We start from the raw sequence: 17830 nt of genomic DNA, 5'->3' as shown, positions 1-17830 counted from the left end.
ATGCATTAGTCTCATCCCACTGAGCAACTCCATGTTAGCCATGGCCCACAGTATGGAAGAGAAGTTATTTCTGACCACAACTAACATAAATAATGTTTTCAGACGAGGATTGATGGGACAGAGTTTTAAGACACAGGTAAGTGGGAAGTGCTGAGCTGCAAACACAGCATGGAAGAGCTGAGGCATTTCTGAGAGCATGGAACAAACATTTACAGAAATAAACAATTCCATAAGGAATCAGTGCATTCACATGAATAGGCAGACTCTCTGAAAGAACTGGGAAAGACAAATCCCAGCGGACAGAAAAAAAAAAATCCAAAACTTTCTTACCCTGTTGATATAAGACCTGCTCCTGACATGAGCAGCTAACATGTTCAACCTCAGGTTCCCTCAAGCCCCCAGGCTCAAGCTGGAGCTGCTATCCCAAGTCAGGCTGCCTCCCTTGCCATTTTAGTACAACGCAGTTAACATAGGTTGGTCAACTGAAAACTAGAAGACTTTTTGTCCATTTTGCATTGCAAACCTATCCTCATATAGTATGTTTCATTTAAGGCAGTGGCAGTATAGTAGGCAATCATCAGGAAAGACAACTACTTAAATTTTGGGGTTTGTTTTCTCATGTAAAACATCCTCTTTTAAAGCTTCCAGTACACCAGACAACATAGCATCACTTTCCTTTCCTGACTCATGCTCTGACTCGGACAACAACAATGGTAAGCTTAAAACCTGAGTGTGTAATCAATCATGAGGACCTACATCTCTCTGCACAAAAAGCTTGCTGGTTGAAAGTCAAAGGAGATCAAGAGGATAGTGAGCCTGGTGTATTTGTCAATAAGCCCAACATAATAAAGATAGAAGTTTGAGTTTGGGTCTTTTTATTAAGGCCTGAAGAACACTCCTAATAATACACTTCAACCTTAAGTGGAAAAAGCATGATAAAGCTAGGTGTTACACAGAAACTGAAGTGACTGGAAATTATGTGCACTGACTCAAACCTGAAAAATCTTTCAATTAGAGGTCACCTCACCAGAAAGATGACACAGCACATATGCAAGACAACTTACCTTTTTTTGGATTAAGAGTTGCTACCAATCAATACAGTGAAGTACACTCTACTAAATACAGGCCTATATCAATCATGGATCATTTCTCCTCAAGCAGTATCAAAATAGGGAATAGGTTTCAGCCAACAGCCTGCCAAGGCTGTGAAACGAAAGCGTTCACCATTGGGAGCACAGAAGTGAAAGGCAGCCTCTTCTGCCACCACAACAAAAACCAACATAGCAGACAGCCAGCATACCAAGCACCACAAAAATCAAGCCCTGTGTATACTATATTTGTAGTAGCCCCAACACTGTGGCACGACAAATGTTGTGTTCCAACAGTCTAAGAAGCGTGCTTAGGGTTACACACTTACCCCAGGAAGAGCTGGGTACCCACATCTGTTCCAGGTCAGGATACTTATATTGTACCAGAAGCACTACCAGCATTAGAATCCCAGCCAAGGCTGATGCAAATTAGATCTTCACATCCTCATCTGTCTTCTGAAATGCTCCCCATTAGATACCACCAGGAGGTCAGGACTAAACTCTTAAGGCTGGCTACTTGCTTGTCATGTTCTTTGGTGGATTAGGTAGCCCATGATACAGGTACAAAGCTCGATTTTATCTGGAGGGTGCTTAAACCTGTCAGTGTACTTCACAGATGACCTGTTTGCAACAGTCCACTACCTTAAACAAGCAGATTTCAAATAGTTTAAACTTTTGATTTAGTGGGCGCATTACTTTGCATTTCAGAAGTTCACCATCTGCTGGGTTTACCTTTTAAGTCTCTCCGTGCTCCGGCTGCGCAGCCATCTGGGATGAGATAATTTGAACAGCAGACTGTTTCCTCCCATGTTACTAGAGAGGAAGAGCAGCCAAGCATGTATGAATAAAGCCTATTTCATTCTTTCAAACAAAGGTGGAGGAGGAGGATTTTAAAGTTTAAAGAAAAAAAAAAAAGGATGGGAAGGAAACTAAAAATGGTAATCCCACTTTCCGTCTCAACTGCACCATGACTACCAGAGCTGAGTCACAGTTACTATTGATTACAAATAAGAAGGAGAGAACAGAGCCTGACTTACAGATCCCAAGGTGAATTTTCAAGGCTGGCAGCTAGAAAGCTTTTGCATTTGCAAAGCAAAAAGGGGAGAAGTAAAATCAGAGCAAAACAAAGACTTTCAGTCTGTATCTACCAAGTCATTTTTTCTGAAGCCACCTAAGGCATTAACATCTCATCCATCAGCTACTGCAAACCAGGTAGCACCCCTAAGATTAAGTGCACCAACATGGACTCAGGAGAATCCATGACTTTTGTTAAGATACCAAATGCATCTTAAGTTAGACAGACGGAGGAGTTTTAATCATCCAGCATCTTTAAAATGTATTGTTTCACTGTCAAATGATTCTGAAACAGTGAATCCACCAAGCTGATTTTTCTAGAATAAATCACAGTCACCTCAAATCCTTTGCTAGTCAAAACACCAGATCAAGCAGAAGAGGCACTGAGAAAGACTGTTAAAAACCAACCAAACAAAACTGAACAACAAACCCCCCACCACACACACAAAAAAAACAGGTTATTTCTATGTCAATCAAGAACTTCGCTTTGTTCAACATGGTAAAACCAGTCAGGAGTCACGGCAGAACACCTAAAAAGGTTGTACTGTGAAAATTCCCATGCAAGGTCCTCAAAAGGGAGCTGTGCAACCACCATTTAAAGAAGAGGCAACTCCACTTTGCAGACATAACACTGTGTCATTGTCAGCTCTCTCTAAAATCTTGACAAGTCCCTGCTTCAGGCACACTGCTTGTCTTGTTAGAGGGAAGCACCACAACATACAACCTACACTTTGTCAAAAGAGTAATTCTCACCCAAAATCACTGTAAATTTGCATGACAGCACAAAGGTAAATTGGGAAGCCAGCAACAGAAGGCTCTGAGGCTTGTGTGCCTCTGACAGTGCATGGTTCCATTCACTTTGTAACACTATCAATGAAATTTGGGTAAGCCACTGACAGCAATTCCTTTTCCACCTGTTAAGGATCAGTTAATTCTGCAAAACTCTCACATTCCAGCGTATTAAAGGCATTCATTCTCCATGTGAAGTTTCACACTAATAGCCAGCTCTCTGAGGAAACTATTCATTGAAATCATTTCAAGTAACAGTAAGTGGAAGGAAGCACAGAGTTTACACACTTCATGTACAGCGCTGGGGGACCAGAGAACAGACAGCCACAGAGCCCACACCCTGCCCTGCAGATCCACAGCTGGCTCATCCCAGTCTTCTCCAGAAGGGTTCAACTCCCAATCCATGTTTCCTCACCCAGTCTTTCACTCCTCACAGACAAAACCATAAAAGCTTCTTGCTGAAATCCTCTCAAGAAGCAGGTTTGAAAAGACAAAGGATTAGGAAGCGATCAGTGAGAGCTATGGCAAAGCAACAATTTATCCAGCAGGGGTGTCCTCATAAAAACTGCTCACTGGCGGTTTCTCTCTCACCTTTGTTATTTAAGCTCATCCCCACTCTCTCAGCCTCCGAGAGGCCCTACCCAACCCAAAGCCGCCACAGGGACACACAGCCCCAGTGCCTTGCACAGTGCCGGACTCCAGGAAAGATCAAACCCGTGTACCTTGTAGTGCTGCAAACACTCACCAGGAGGAAGTGATGGAGACAAGTTTCATCCATTCCTAGACCCTCAATAAGCTAAGGAAGATAGACAGTAACTATCACCCTGAGGCATTCTGAAACAGGACCTCGCTCCAAGGAAAAACAAGCTCAGCTCAGCATTAAGCACACATAAGTACCTCACAAGAAACATCTGCTGCCCACAAGACCACACTTTCAGGAGCTGCCAAAACTTGCCCCACCTGGCCCCTAGGCTGGCTGTGATCAGAAAGAAGAGCAAACAGTCACCTGGCCAGCTGTGTGATGTACACAGAAACAAGCGGAATGGATAAAGAAGACAGTTCATTTTTGTAAGAAACAATATATTTTATTTTTCTGACACCACAGCCCTGGCAAGTGGTTTTGTACCAAATTTAATGGAGGTTACACAGAACGTTTTACGCTGGGGAGGAAAAAAAAACAACCGCAAAAAAAAAATCCTGGATAACTTTTAGTGTCTGTTCCACTCCCACATTAATAAAATCACTTGGGGTTTCTAAGAAAAGGAGATTAGGAAACAGTGAGAGAGACTACTGTAGGATGTAACAGTGTCCAAGTCCAGACCTTTCCTAAAAGTGGGAAGGCTCCCCACATGAGGAGAGGCTCTCCTAGATTTACTCCCCAAAAGAACACAATGTATTGCAGCTGCCATAGGAGGAGACAGAAGGGGGACGGAGGGAGAGAGAAGCCTATTTAATAAAGAGTGGGAGGGAGAGACAGAAGGTGCTGGACAGCACGCCATAATTTGAAAAATATGTCCTTAACTTATTATTTATTTCTTTTAAAAGATTCCCCTCACTGAACTTAAGTTCCTTTTTTGTGCTTTTCATTAATACTCTGCTCTGAGGTCGTAGTTTGGTTTTTCTATACACTGGAGTTGAAGGAAAATAGTCCAAAGTTCTGAAGATGGATTCTCCACCTAAACAGCCTAGAATCCCATTCTCCTCTCACCCCAAAGACTAAAGTCTCTGCTAAAATCCCTTTTACAATATAGTACAGTACACAAAGAAAAAAACAAAACAAAACAAAAAAACCAAAATAACCGAGAGTCCTGGGAGAAGCCAGTCCGAAGGACGTAAACATACAGAGAATGGTGCAACTTGTGACAAATGGCAATTCTCAAAATACAGCTACAGATTCTCAAAGCAGGTGCCTCACGGGATACCAAAGTCCACAAAAATAATTTTTAAAAAATAAATCTTAAAAAACAACAAAAAAAAAAAAAACCCAACCTGTTAAAATGATTTTTTTTCTTTTTTTCCTTTTTTTTTTTTTTTTTAAGGTAATTCCATACATTCGAGATTTCCCAAAGCGTCCTCTGGTCTCTTTTCACCTATTGCATGGCCAAACTGTACTCCTGAAGCTCTCAAAAAAGCCCTCAGGACTTGGAATCTCATCTTGACAAGGATCAGAACATCCAGTCTTACGGTAGCAGCTTAAAACATCATGTTCCCTGGGTTTCCAGGGCCTTGGCTAAATCCTCCCATGCCAACGTCAGCAGCCATACCTCGGGGCCTCATCTGTGGGGGAATCATGATGTTTTGTTGGGGTCCCATCATGCCCTGCATTGACATCATCATGCCAGGTGACCCAACAGGCCCCGGGTGGCTGTACAGCCCCGCAGGGGCTCGGTCCTTGCCTGGGATCATGCCTACGGCGGCCACAGGGTTGCTCATGAGTGCGGGCTGCCCAGGCATCGCCGTCTGTGCTGGTGACATCATGCGGTGGTGTGGCCCCATCATGCCCTGCTGCAGAAAGGCGGGCGGCCTCATCGGGTTATGACTTGGCATGGATGGAGCCGTCCCAAGAGGGATATCCGGAGTTCCCACTGGCCCAGGGCCTCCCATGCCGGGCAGTGTTAGTCCCATCCTCGGGGCCTGCTCTCCTATCATCCCCTGCATGTGAGAGAAGCCAGGCCCAGGACCCTGCGGCTGCTTGCGGCCCGGCACCTCCCCACGAGGGAAATACTGTAGTGTCTGGCTAGGCTTCTCTGATGGGATAATCCTGGACAGGTCAAACTCAGGTATTCCCGTGGCTCCAGGACGGATCACCTCCTGCAGCTCCGGATCGGTGAAAACCGAAGGCATATTGTTTCCAAGAACCGTGAAGGAGTCTGGACCACCAGGGCCTCCAGTCTTGCAAAGTGCTGGATCTGTCGAACTTTGGGGCAGGTTGGTAGGACGCCCCAGAGGTCCTTCTCCGTGGAAGCCCATTCCCGCTGGGAAGTTGCCTTGTCCACCGCTGGGCCCATTGTGTGGAAATGGCACCTGCTGTGGTGGGGACTGTACAGGAGGGAACCCCTGTGGGAAGCCCAGGCGTCCTTGAGGTACCATTGGAGACTCCTGGGAACTGTGCCCCATCATCGGGTTGTGTGACATCAGGCCAGGTCCCACAGGGACCCCATGAGGAGGTATACTGGGTCCCATAGCATTTGGAGAGGGCATCTGGTTGTTATGGGAAAGAGGCTGGGTCATTCCCATTGGGCTAAGGGTTGGCATTGGACCCACTGGGTTTGGACCTGAAATTCGAGGATTCTGAGAATTAATGCCCATTCCTAGGGAAGAAATAAGGAATCACATTTAGAGAACAACCAATAATGATCAACAAAGCTACCAGTGAGCTTTCTGCAAGGTTACCAAGTCTGCGCGCACACACACACACAAGCAAAAAATTAGTGCTAGCAAAAAAACATCAGTAGTGGCTCTGCAAAATGTTATTTTAAGCAGAAAACTGATGCCACCTGCACAGCTGCCTCCCTAAGCAGGAAGTGCCTAAAGCCTGCTCTGTAAATAGGATCTCAATCCAATCCATACTTTTACAACTTCCCTGGCCATCCAGATGAGGCAGGCAGATAACAAACATGTCTGTGCCAGATTATCAGCATATGGACACTTGCCCACTGGGAAGTGACTGAATGTCCTTTCAAAACTCCAGAAGTGATAAATGAGGTAACCCATGTAAGACAAGGAGGAACAATCAATGAGGTTAATGAGCTGTCATCAGAAACTTATTCAATTAGGCAGCTTCCCCAGGTATATCCAGTCACGCTGATCATTACTGCGTGAAGCACACAGCAAAGCTACAGGTAAACTCATCAAGAATTCATTACCAAGTGCCACTTTCATGATACAGCTACTCATCCCCTCTTTAATCTACGTCAATTCATTGGGTAGAGGGGCTACAGCTTACTTTGTATTTAATATGTACCCTACAAACATGAAGCTACCAGCAGTGACTGGATTTCTCCTCTGAACATGCTTACCCACAAGGCAGCCCCACAATGTTTTATTTTACTTTTCCTTTAACTCTCTCAGGCAGGGACTAGGACAGTTTCCCCTCAGTCCTGGCTGAGGTCACCTGCCATTACACATTGCCTATATGAAAAGATGCATATTTTGAGAAAGCACTCTAACACCCTCTTCTGTAACAAAGGCAATCCACGAAACCCAAGAATAGACCAGATGATGCAGTGTCATTCAGCACAAGCTCTTGTGGCTTCACCACAAACTATGAAGCTTCTATGACACTGCCTCTTAAAACAGGGGAAGAACGGTTTCCTCTGTAACACACTCTACTCCCACGAGCAGCCTTCACTCACACAAGTAATTCCAGTATGCCTGTGTAAAGTCTCTCCCATACAGAACAGCTTTCCACATTAGACATTTTCTGAAGGACAGAGTAAACTGGTTGGAAGGAGAACTTCTGTCACCCCACTTCAGAGAACTGCAACTGCCCTTCTCAAAACTAACCCATGGCTATATATTCTTCAAAGATTTTCCCCTCTCACCATCTTCATTTGACGAAGGCCCCATACAGACATCCTCACTGTATTGCCTAACAGCTTGGTCTTATGTGTCTTTGAGTTTCTTACCTGGTACGCTGTTCATAGGTGGCAAATTTGGGGAGCGTGCTGGAGGGGAGTCATCATCTGAGCTGGCCACAGTTTTGATGGCATCGTGATAAAGTGGAGTAGAGCTGGGCATGGCAAATTTGGACATCCTGGACATCATAATGGAGAGGGGATTCTGGGAGAGGGTCGGCTCTGGAGGCATTGTGTAAGGACTGCTAGAGGGAAGGTTTCCAGGGAGAGTCACAGGAGCGGACTGGCTGACTGTGGAAGGAGGTGGGCCACCTTAGGGAGGAAAGAAAAGAAAAGGAGGACTAATTTTTTTCCCCTTCTTACCATTTTTTCCCCCTTAAACCCACCCTTTTCTCTTACACATCTCAAAAACTAGAAACCCTTTTTACTGCAAGAGACCATGTGACTAACACAGTCAATGCTTGTGAAAGATAACCAGAAAAATGAGCCTATTTGTCAAGATGGTTAACATCTCTTATCCCAGATTCTGCACTTCTACAGGAACTATCCTGCGCCTCTACAAAATTACATGAAGAATTCTCAGGTAACTCTGAAAATCATACTGTTCAACTTCCATACACTGAAGACAGACTTAGGTACCAGGTCCAGCCATAAAAATCAAAATCTACAGTATTGTTCCTACATACACCAAATGCCAACTGTAACTCCCTTCCTTTTTTCTTTAGGAGGCATCAACCCAGAACAAAAGACACAGCATAATGAAAGCTGTAGCAGATAATATACTGAGACATGTGAGCAGATTTCTGACAAGCTGTACCTGCAGCTACAAGTAAAACTCCCTGTTTATGTTTTATTTCAGGTTTCATATACACATATTTACTGCTTATCCCAGTGAAAGAAGCATTCTCTGCACCTTTTATCTTAATATCTTCCTTTGCTCTCCCCATAATAGAAATAACTGCAATTCCAGTTCCCTTTGTCCGTCACCGATGAGCTTCATGCCATCCAGACCACACGTGAAGGGACGATGCTAAATTGAAGCTGTACTGTCACTGAAAATGAACTGCACATTCCTCAGCACCCACCCCCCAACAAAAAAAAAAAAAAAGGGAGAGGAGAATAGAGAATACAGAAACCTTTCAATGCCAAAGCATTTACGCCTTGGAAGAACTACACCTGAAAGGACTCATTAAGCACATCACCAGGTATGGCCTAAAAGCACTCGGTTCTGGCTCATATGTGCTGGGGCTCACACTAGGCACGGCATCAGCAGCCGTGACAGACACCAACATTCAGGCTCCGTTCCCCAGCACGGAGACCCGACCCCCGCCGGCCCCCGTGCCCGGCAGACACGTCCCGACCGCCGCCGCGCTGTTACCGGGAGCGGCACTAGAGGGCAACGTGGGCAAACGGCTCCGCCGCCGGGAGCCCGCTCGGTCTGCGGTGCTGGGAGCCTGGAGTGAACTGAGCTGTGGCCGGAGGCGCGAGAGGGCTCCCAGGTGAACCTGCCCGGGAGGGTCTGAGAGAGGGAACAGAGGGCAGCAGCCCAGAGATGCTCAGGAGCAGGCAAGGCAGTGCCAGCATCTGCACACTGGCATCCCAGGCACAGCACGGCTCCAACACACCACCGGGTGCTCCACGTGGTGGTGGTTAGAGCTCTCCAAAATGGTAGAAGCCTGAACAAATGTTAAGACACCTCCCTGTCTGTGGTGGTACATGTAGGAAGCACTTACCATACCTGAACCATACCTCAGTACATACTGGCTAACTATGCCAAGCACAGTCTTTGTAGGAGCGTTTTATCTCAAAGTGCTTTCCTAACATCAGCAGGACCATCTCCACAAAGCTGTGATCACCAGGAACTATGGCAGAATGGCCATAAACCCCTCCAAGGAGAGATTTCTCCCACCAACACGCAACATCTTTTCACACTTCTTGACCCCACCCTTTCACTTTCATGTGGGGACACACTTGAGCAAACCCACAAATACAAAGAGGGAGGAGGCAAAGCACTTGCACTCCACTCGCATAGCCACCCAAGGGACCGACAGTACAGCCTCCCTTCAGATGGGCAAAACGCTATCTAGCTTCTGCCACCCTGCAAAAAACTTCCTCCCCCATCTTGCTGCACACATCAGAGTGTCCCAACACGAACCAAAGACCCAAATCCACTCTCAGAGGGTACTCACCCGACTCCACGTTCCCCAGCATGGCTGGAGAGGACATGGTGAGAGACGCCTTGTGGTTTGGGGGAATCCCAGGGCTCTGCAAAGGAGGCTTTGGAGATGAAGTCCATCCAGGAGAAGGTGCAGGGAGAGACGGAGACTTGAGGTGGACAGGAGAAGCAGCAGCAGACCCCAAGACAGGGGGGGACTTAATGGAGGCAGCAGCAGCTGCAGCAGTGGGGCCCGCGAGCATTCCTGCCAGCTGGGAGGGCGTCTGAGGGGACTTGAGGTTCCCCGAGGGAGACCCCATCATGGGAGACTGGACCTGGCGCATCGTGGGGGACTTGAGAGGGTTGATTCCTGGTGAATGCACCTGACCGGCTGCAGAGATATCCAAGGGCTTGCGGCCTAGGCTGCGCTGCACAGGGGGAGCAGTGTTGAGGCTATTAGGGTTACTGGTGGGATTGAGAGGTAGTGGCGGCATGTGGCTGAGCCGGTTGTTAGTCCTTTGGTCAGGCCCGATCTGTTCTCTGAGATTTCGGAGACCGACTCCTGGGCCCTGAGACATGGGGAGGAAAGGCCGGGGACCCATGCCATACTCTTGCTGCGGGTGCTCTCCGAACGGCAGTGGCACCATTTTCTGCTGAGAGGAGAGCATCTCCGGCACAACGGGGCGCAGTTTCATCATCTCTTCTGGCACAACTCCTGCCTCCCTCAGCTTCTGAGGGACCAGGGGCGGATTGGAGCCCATGCTGACACTCATGCCCATGTCCCCCTTCATGCTGCCAGGGCCCATCCCGAACTCCAGCTCCCTGCCAGAGGCCATTTGTGGGGGTATTCCTTTTGGGAAGTCCCCCCTGGAGGGGCTCATTGGCCCTTCCACTGGCATGCGAGGGAAGATGGGGTTGTTCCCAGGCTCCATGTGTCTCTGGGAGGGCATCATTCTGTTTATCTCCATGCTGGGCCTGATGCTTTCCATGTTCAGGCCAGGAGGGAGGCCCATCTGCTTCTCAGCCAGCTGCTGCTGATACAACTCTTCAGGCAGACCTTGTGGGTTGGGGAACCGCTCCCCTCGGCCAGGGCCACTGAAGACACCCTGGCCAGGAGGGAAGTTTCGGCCATCTGGGATTTTTGGCACATCATCTGGCCAACTAACTCCCGAAAGCCCAGGCCGTGAGGCAGAATTCGGGACACTGGGGCCCTCCATGTCAGGGTTCATCATTCCTGCAAAACCAGGCAGGCGCATCTGGCTCCCAGGCACATTGGGATGCGGGGCCATGCCCCTGGGGGGCAGAGAGTGCGACATGTTCATGCCTTCAGGGAAGGGCTCTGGACCCCCAGGTCCCCATCCCTCCCCAGGGGTCATCTGGTAGGGAGGAGGAGGGCCTCGGACCACTCCACGTGGCCCATGCTGATGGACCATCATGTCCTGCAGGGAACACTGCTGCACCACCACCTGCTCCTGCTTCCTTCTCTTCTCCTCATAGAACTCCTGCTGCAGCTTGAGCCACGCCACTTGCTCAGGAGTCATGTGGTCCAGGTGGTCTGGGCCTATAGGTCCTGACTGGGAGTTCATTGGTGGTGGCCCCATTTCATCTGGGGAAAAAGGCATATCCCTGTGTCCTTGAGGGCCAAATGGGGCCCCTCCGTCTGTCCGAGACCCTGAACCTTTGCCTAAACTTTGGGATTGAGCCATCATAGCCTGTATCGGCCCTTCAGGTTTCTTTTGGGGACCATCCAGAACCCCAGCATTTGTAGGTGGCCCCCCACTTTGCCCTCCTGCAAACTCTTTTTCATCGGGGAAGAGCATGCGCTGTATGTCTCTCAGGGTCTGCAACGAGCGCTCTCGATGCTCCAGCTGCTCCTGTGACAGTCCATCTGGATTCTCACCCAAACTGGCTGGGTCCCCACCAGACACCTGCTGTGGAGGACCTTTGGGGTCTGCAGTGGAGCTATTGCTACCTTGGGAAACCGGGCTGACTGCTCGATTATTGGGGGTTGAACTCTGCCCAAATCCTTCTGTCTGCAACGGGGTAGAGTTGGCAGGGCTGCCCACAGACATCACTTTGCTTTCAACGCTCGGACTGTCCTGATCTATGGGACATGGGGGGGCAGTGGATTTGGATACAGGTGCTGACAAGGGTGGAGTCGGCTGCATTTTGGCATTCTGGGGAGGGTTCTGGTCCTGGGCAGCAGGAGGCTGAGCCTGCGGCAGGGGCTTGGGTTCAGTCCGAAGTGCAGTGATCTGGGGGTTCTGCAAGAGAAAGCCACACACTATCACCTGCTCTTCTTACAACCATGTCACATAAGCAGCAGTGCAAACAGAACATCCTGTCTCAACCCCACCAGCCCACACCTTGCAAGGAAGGGGAGCCTGCATGCAGCAATTTACAGAGCAGCATCTTGGCCATACAGAAACCTATTTTTCTCAAGCATTATCATAGGTGCCCCTTGCTTCTGTGCTAGCTCTGCATGAGCAATAGGTTGGACATATACTACCCAAATACTGCAAGACTCAAGCTCTTCTTTGATGATCCAAGACATTTATTTGAAGGCGGCTAGAATAACAACTGTCTCTTTCCCACCCCAAATCTTGTTTCAGAGTGTAAGAAATCATCCGTCTCTCAGAATCAGGCACATTTACCATTTCCTTTCCCACCCACATGCAGGTGTTCCCTACCAAGGGTACAGTGTTTCGTTCCACCTTGCTGTTTGAGATGTTCTGGATATGAAAGGACACAATGGTTTCCACCTGTCCCTTCAGCACAGCTTCTGCAGCCCTGCAAAGACAGACACACATATATAACCCAGTTGAAGCCGAGAAGCAATTTTTCTTAAACATCATCCTCTCCTTCAGCTACCAGAGGGGAGTAAGCCTTAACCACACATATTTCACTCTAGATGAGTAGAAAAAGAAAAATGCTTACATCTACAAACTCATTAGAATTCAGGGTTCATGTCTCAGTTTAAGACATACTGGCTGCTACTCACTGCATGGATTGCAAAACAGTATCCATCAGCACTTGCCAAAAACACAAAACCCCAAAAAGCAAACCACACCTCAGAGGAATAAATAATCATTTCTCAGAGAGCAAGATGTGGTGAGTCTCCACTCCAGCCCCTTCAGGATCCCAAACAAGTAATGACTTTTTGCTACAGGAATGCACTTGATGGAGAAAGGGCACTTGAGAATCTCTTCAAAAGGGAGCACAAAAGTAAGCCCCACTCCCTGAGGATGTTCAAGCATCTACCTACTTACTTGTTGGCCATCTCAGTAGAAAAGACATAAACCACTTTGGATGGAGTCTTCTGCCCACTTGCTGGCTCCAAAGTGGCAGCCAGGCCATGGGAAGGTGTGGAAGACCTTGGGGCTGAAGTGTTTGAAGGTGTCATGGAGTGTGGTGTATGCTGAGACTCCTGGGATTTCACATGATCAGCAGAATTGCAGTCTGGAAGTGGAGAAAGAGGAAAAGAAGAGAATCACTACCTTGGGAGCTTTATGGAAACCATTTCTGGAAACTGTTGAGAACTCTTCCTCCTTTGAAACTTCCTGCTTCTCCCTCAAGCGTCATTAAAGGCATATTGCCTATTACACTAGGCATATTCCCTCTAATGCCATGCTGCCCTTCAGACACCACTGGGACAAAGTTCATCTTGTCCCTTTCCAAGGAAAGTGGCAGGTCCCAGAGATAATCCCCTTTAACTCTCCAATGGCCACACAGAAGAAAAACCACACACCAAAATGAATAAATGTCTGGAGACCACTCTGTGAAACTCCACCACCACACCCCACAGCCACATTAGCCAGAGGATCTAGCAAATGGACAAAGGAAACATGGAAAACTGCACATATAGTCTGGTTTTGCACTGCCTTACAGAGGCAATGGTGGAGCCAGGAACAGAATACAGAAATCCCAACCCTCTGGCTTGTGTTACCAGTAAGGGTGCTACAGGTTATGTACGTGTGTTGACAAAACAGGCTTGCATATTGTTCAAAATCCCAGTTACAAAGGAGCAGTTCCTGAAAGGCCAAAGGCCAAAAAGAAACCAACAGGTTTCATTTGTACTTTCAAATTCTCTGGAGGAGTTTCAAAGTTACAAAGGAACTTTCCCACCAGACTCAGGTCTGCACTTCAACTGAGTGTGAACAGGACATTTACCAACTCCAGCTATGGCAACCCTTGCCTGCTCTTGAGACCTTCAGACTTCACTGGCTGGAACTTAAGGGAACCCCACACAAATAAATGTTTCTCTAACACTTCATAGCGATTCTGCATCTCAGAGGACTCTGACTAATTGTCTGCACTTGCAATGGATCCTAACAAACATACCTTTGATTTCAGGGTCATCATTGGGAGTCCCAGCTTCTCTCTGCTCAAAGGAGTCTGCTGAAATGCTTCTCTCTCTCTTCCCCTTCCCCTTGGCACCGTTTCCAGCCCCATTCTTCAGCCCCATGCTCCCACCTGGGCCAGGGAGCACTTTGGGGGGGTGACCTCCACTTTTGGGGTCACAGGGAGAGGGCTGGGATTGGCTGGTTGAGCCCCCTTGTTTGCCCTGGTTGGAAAATTTGGAATCCAGCTGGGGGTTGCCAGACGGGGACATCACTGAAGGGGGACGGACCATCACCTCCTGCTTTGATTTGGGGCTACTGGGGACAGAGCAAAGGAAGGAAAAGGAAACAAATAGTGACAAATCACACCATTGATTCATTCCACCCTATAGGAACAGATTAGAGGCAGAAAAAACCACTGCCACCTTCTTTGCAACCTAAGGCAATTGCTGACAAATAAAAAATGCCTGTAAGCTTCAAGTCATGCAGGTGCTTTTTTGAACATGCCCTGAAAGGGTTATTATCCAAGATGGGACCTCACTGCTCAAGAAGGCACCACGGCAAGCTACAGACCTGCCAGATCCCAGGAACTGCTGTCACATGAGGACCTACCTCCAGGGCTTCTGTCAATAAAGACAACGGTTTCTATGTGCACAGAGAAGCAGCTCACAGCAAGACCAGCTCAGAGTAAACAAACAAGGCACAATAAAGTGCACCTCACCACTCTCCTGGACCCCAACTGTACACTGCAGCTCTGATGAGAGCAGACCCTAACAACTCCCTCCTCCCCACCTTGCACCTCCTTATCCAGTTCTACAGGGAGCACAAAGAAAACCCAGCATTACTGCAACATTTGTCATACATTGGGAGGAGCTGCCAGGAAAACACAAACCTCTGACCGTGAAAACAATTAAACCAGCTACAACCTGCCTCTGAATAAGGGAAGAGAAGGATACCATCTCCCTGCACACTCCTGCAGAATGGGGCAGATGAAGCTTCTTTAATTTGCCAAAGGGGATTTGGAGTCTTTCCTCCCCTCTTCCATTCAGCAAACTGCATCCTAAAAATACTTTGCTTCTCTGGGTTTTACACACATATTAGCCACTCCCTCCTCCTCAGCCTCCACTTACTCCATTGCTATTGGATCTTCTGCATTGTGTTTTCCCATAATCACTATCACTTCCAACAGGCAGGGTTTACTAGCATCTTCACCATGGGACTTCCACAAGCCATTTCCTCCTTTGGACACATATCTGACTCAGAGACATTCCCTCTGAATTACTCTCTCTCAAGCTCCAGATGACCCCTAGGAGTAAATAATCAAACTCCAGAATGCTGTCAATCACACCATTCTAAGTCCCTGGGCACTGCTTCACTTCCATATTCTTCCCATTCCAAATTAGCAGAGGAGAGATGCTGACCTGATGCACTAGCAGGTGAATGATGCAGAGGATCTCTGTGCACAGCTGATCAGCTTTCCAGGCTGTTCAGGTCAATAATATGGAGGAAGCATTTTGTGTGAAAGTGCAGACAGAAAGACCTGCTGCTGCCCAGATACCACTTGGGGAAACAGGTAATTAGAAGAGGGGGAAGAAAAAAAAAAAAAAAAAATCCAGACAGAAACAGCATATGTACTCTCCTACAGCCTATTCAGATACCTGCATAGGGTTAGGGAGAGAGGAGGGTGCATGGAATGGAGAACCTGCACCTCATGCGTTTACAGCTTTCAGCTCACCCTGAGCCTAGCAAACATGGAAGCCCATCAGAACTGTGCAGCCGGTGCTCAGGTAAGCCCAATGGGAGCACAAAGGAGGACCAGTAAGTCAGACACAGCAGCACTTGGCTAATCCTGCAGCAGAGTAGGGACAGCATCACATACAAATTCAGAGCAGCTGACTGCAGGCTCCTCTCCTTACCTCTGTGTGTTGCCTGACGGGGAGTTCCTCACTTTGGGGTTACTGGAATGCATTGACAGGAATCCTGAGCTCACAGTCTCACACGCATGCAGATGGGCTCTTGCCAAGTTCTTCTGGGAGTGTGCTGCCAGAGGCAGCGTTGCAGCACTTTCTGCCACCCGCTTCTCTCAATGCTGGCTCTCTGCTTGCCTTTTTTCTCTTTGCTCCTCTCTGGTTTTGCACTGGGCGCTTCCCTCCTGCAGCTCCAGCATTCTCTAGACGTATGCCTCCTGCTGCCCAGGGGAAGTCTCGCATCTCCAGGGCACACTGTTAAACCACCCCACCAGAAGAGAACAGAAAACCAGTGAGGAACTTCTGCCCCCGCAGATGTGTCTGGTGTGAAGCAGTAAATGGCAGTTCTTCCCCCATTACTGAGAACATAGGAGAAGAGCTTTCAGATAGCTAAGTGCAGCTGTGTATATCAAACCAGGGCAGCCCTGGCTGGCCATTCAGTTTACAGCCAGTGAGGCCATCTTCCCCCTTCATCCAAACCAAATCATTCTGGAGTCAACAAAACAGGGAAGGGCCTCATATCTGGACATTTTGACTCCACATCTGCACTCAGCTTGAAGACACCTCATAGCAAGTCAGTAGGAAGCCCAAATTACAAATCCCCAACATGATTTAGTTATCCAGAATTCCCTTGTGAATGGCTGTAATCTGATATTTCTTAAGAACATAAACTCTGCTCAAATCTTTTGTCTCCCTGGTCCAATATAACTAGACATACATTCAAAGATGTGTGCTAAGGCTTGCACAAAGGGAGGAAAATAAACCAAAATGCCTTCCTGACCACCTGTAAGCAACCAGCTATGTTGTGATTACCCCAAAAGCACCAGGTTAGTCACTCAACATCTCTATCAGAAAGGCCAAAGGAGCACTAGACAACTACCCCTCTAAATTTGCTCAGTAGCACTATACAGATACTGAGGATTTAAGAAAAGAACAAAAACAACCAACACCACCTAAAAATAAGCACTTTTTCAGCTTCTTTCTAGCAACCAGTATGCATAACCCATGCAATAAGGCAACCATTTCTGGAGGAGGAAACTATTGAACATCACTGTATGTCCTTTGGGCTAAATTATTTTGGAACAAATTTCTGTCTTGTTTATGTTTCAACAAAATCTCTCCTGTTCATCTCACCTACTCAGATGCAAATCACTTAATTTAGAGTCTAACCAAGATTTATTGTTAATGTATTAAGCATTATTGATTAAATATTATTCAACTGTAAATATTCCCGATAAGCCTTCTCAGCACCAAAGCACCAGTTTCTACCTGTGTGTATCAAATGAAACAAAATAAATCTCACCAGTCTGGAGGTGGCTTGAATTTTATGAAGAAACTGCTGTGTAAACTGCATTTGGAAAACAAAAATTGGCTTGCTTATGTGCTGACACAAACGATTATGAAACATGGGCACTAGATGACTACCTCTGGTCAAGGAGATCAATCACTAACTTGCAGCATTGAGCACCATGATTTTCCAATTCCACAAATTTCTATTGTTGTGAGGTGTGCCATTAGACCTTTTAGTGACTTTGCACTGCTGTACTTTAACATGACAGTGCTCCATACGGCAGCTTGTTCCCTGAAGCTCTGCATCATCTCCAAGAAGTCTCCTCTAGACCACATGCCTCCTTCATGAGCCAGAGAAATAACCCTGCTCCCTCTTCTCACTTCCGCTGTGCTGCACAAACCCATTCATGTGGGGAATGCTTCTGCAATAAAGGTCTCATTTGTAATACCTCCTATTAGGCACAATCAGATTAACACCACCGGATCCACATACCTCTGTGGGGCTATCAGATGGTTATCCCTCTGATTTTTAGAACAATGTCGGACTTAC

At 47.5% G+C, this 17830-nt stretch overlaps 2 protein-coding genes and 1 long non-coding RNA gene across 4 annotated transcripts; 1 reads left to right on the top strand and 2 right to left on the bottom strand.

The window, feature by feature from the left end:
- Positions 1-4014: 4014 nt before the first annotated feature.
- Positions 4015-16074, bottom strand: BCL9 (BCL9 transcription coactivator). 2 transcript variants are annotated; one of them, XM_062614671.1, is made up of 7 exons: positions 15940-16074; positions 14025-14341; positions 12953-13142; positions 12374-12473; positions 9718-11947; positions 7580-7840; positions 4015-6262 (listed from the first exon to the last, which is right to left on the bottom strand). In XM_062614671.1, exons 1-7 carry the CDS (start codon positions 15990-15992, stop codon positions 5145-5147), a joined length of 4269 nt encoding a protein of 1422 aa, XP_062470655.1. In that variant the 5' UTR covers positions 15993-16074; the 3' UTR covers positions 4015-5144. The 2 variants fall into 2 exon arrangements, with proteins under 2 accessions (XP_062470655.1, XP_062470654.1); XM_062614670.1 differs by lacking the exon at positions 15940-16074 and having other exon boundaries at positions 14025-15913.
- Positions 8043-8769, top strand: LOC134161635 (uncharacterized). The gene is made up of 3 exons (XR_009964060.1): positions 8043-8163; positions 8254-8357; positions 8481-8769. It is a non-coding gene; the product is annotated as an uncharacterized LOC134161635 (long non-coding RNA).
- Positions 16018-16233, bottom strand: LOC134161633 (uncharacterized). Its single transcript, XM_062614674.1, has one exon. It carries the CDS (start codon positions 16231-16233, stop codon positions 16018-16020), a length of 216 nt encoding a protein of 71 aa, XP_062470658.1.
- Positions 16234-17830: the final 1597 nt, after the last annotated feature.

The sequence above is a fragment of the Pezoporus occidentalis genome, unplaced genomic scaffold, assembly GCF_034315485.1.
Source record: "Pezoporus occidentalis ecotype Australia unplaced genomic scaffold, CSIRO_AGI_Poc_V1 ctg177, whole genome shotgun sequence".
Taxonomy (NCBI): Eukaryota; Metazoa; Chordata; class Aves; order Psittaciformes; family Psittacidae; genus Pezoporus; species Pezoporus occidentalis.
The sequence above is the reverse complement of the archived record's forward strand: the minus strand, read 5'-3'. Positions and strand labels throughout refer to the sequence as shown.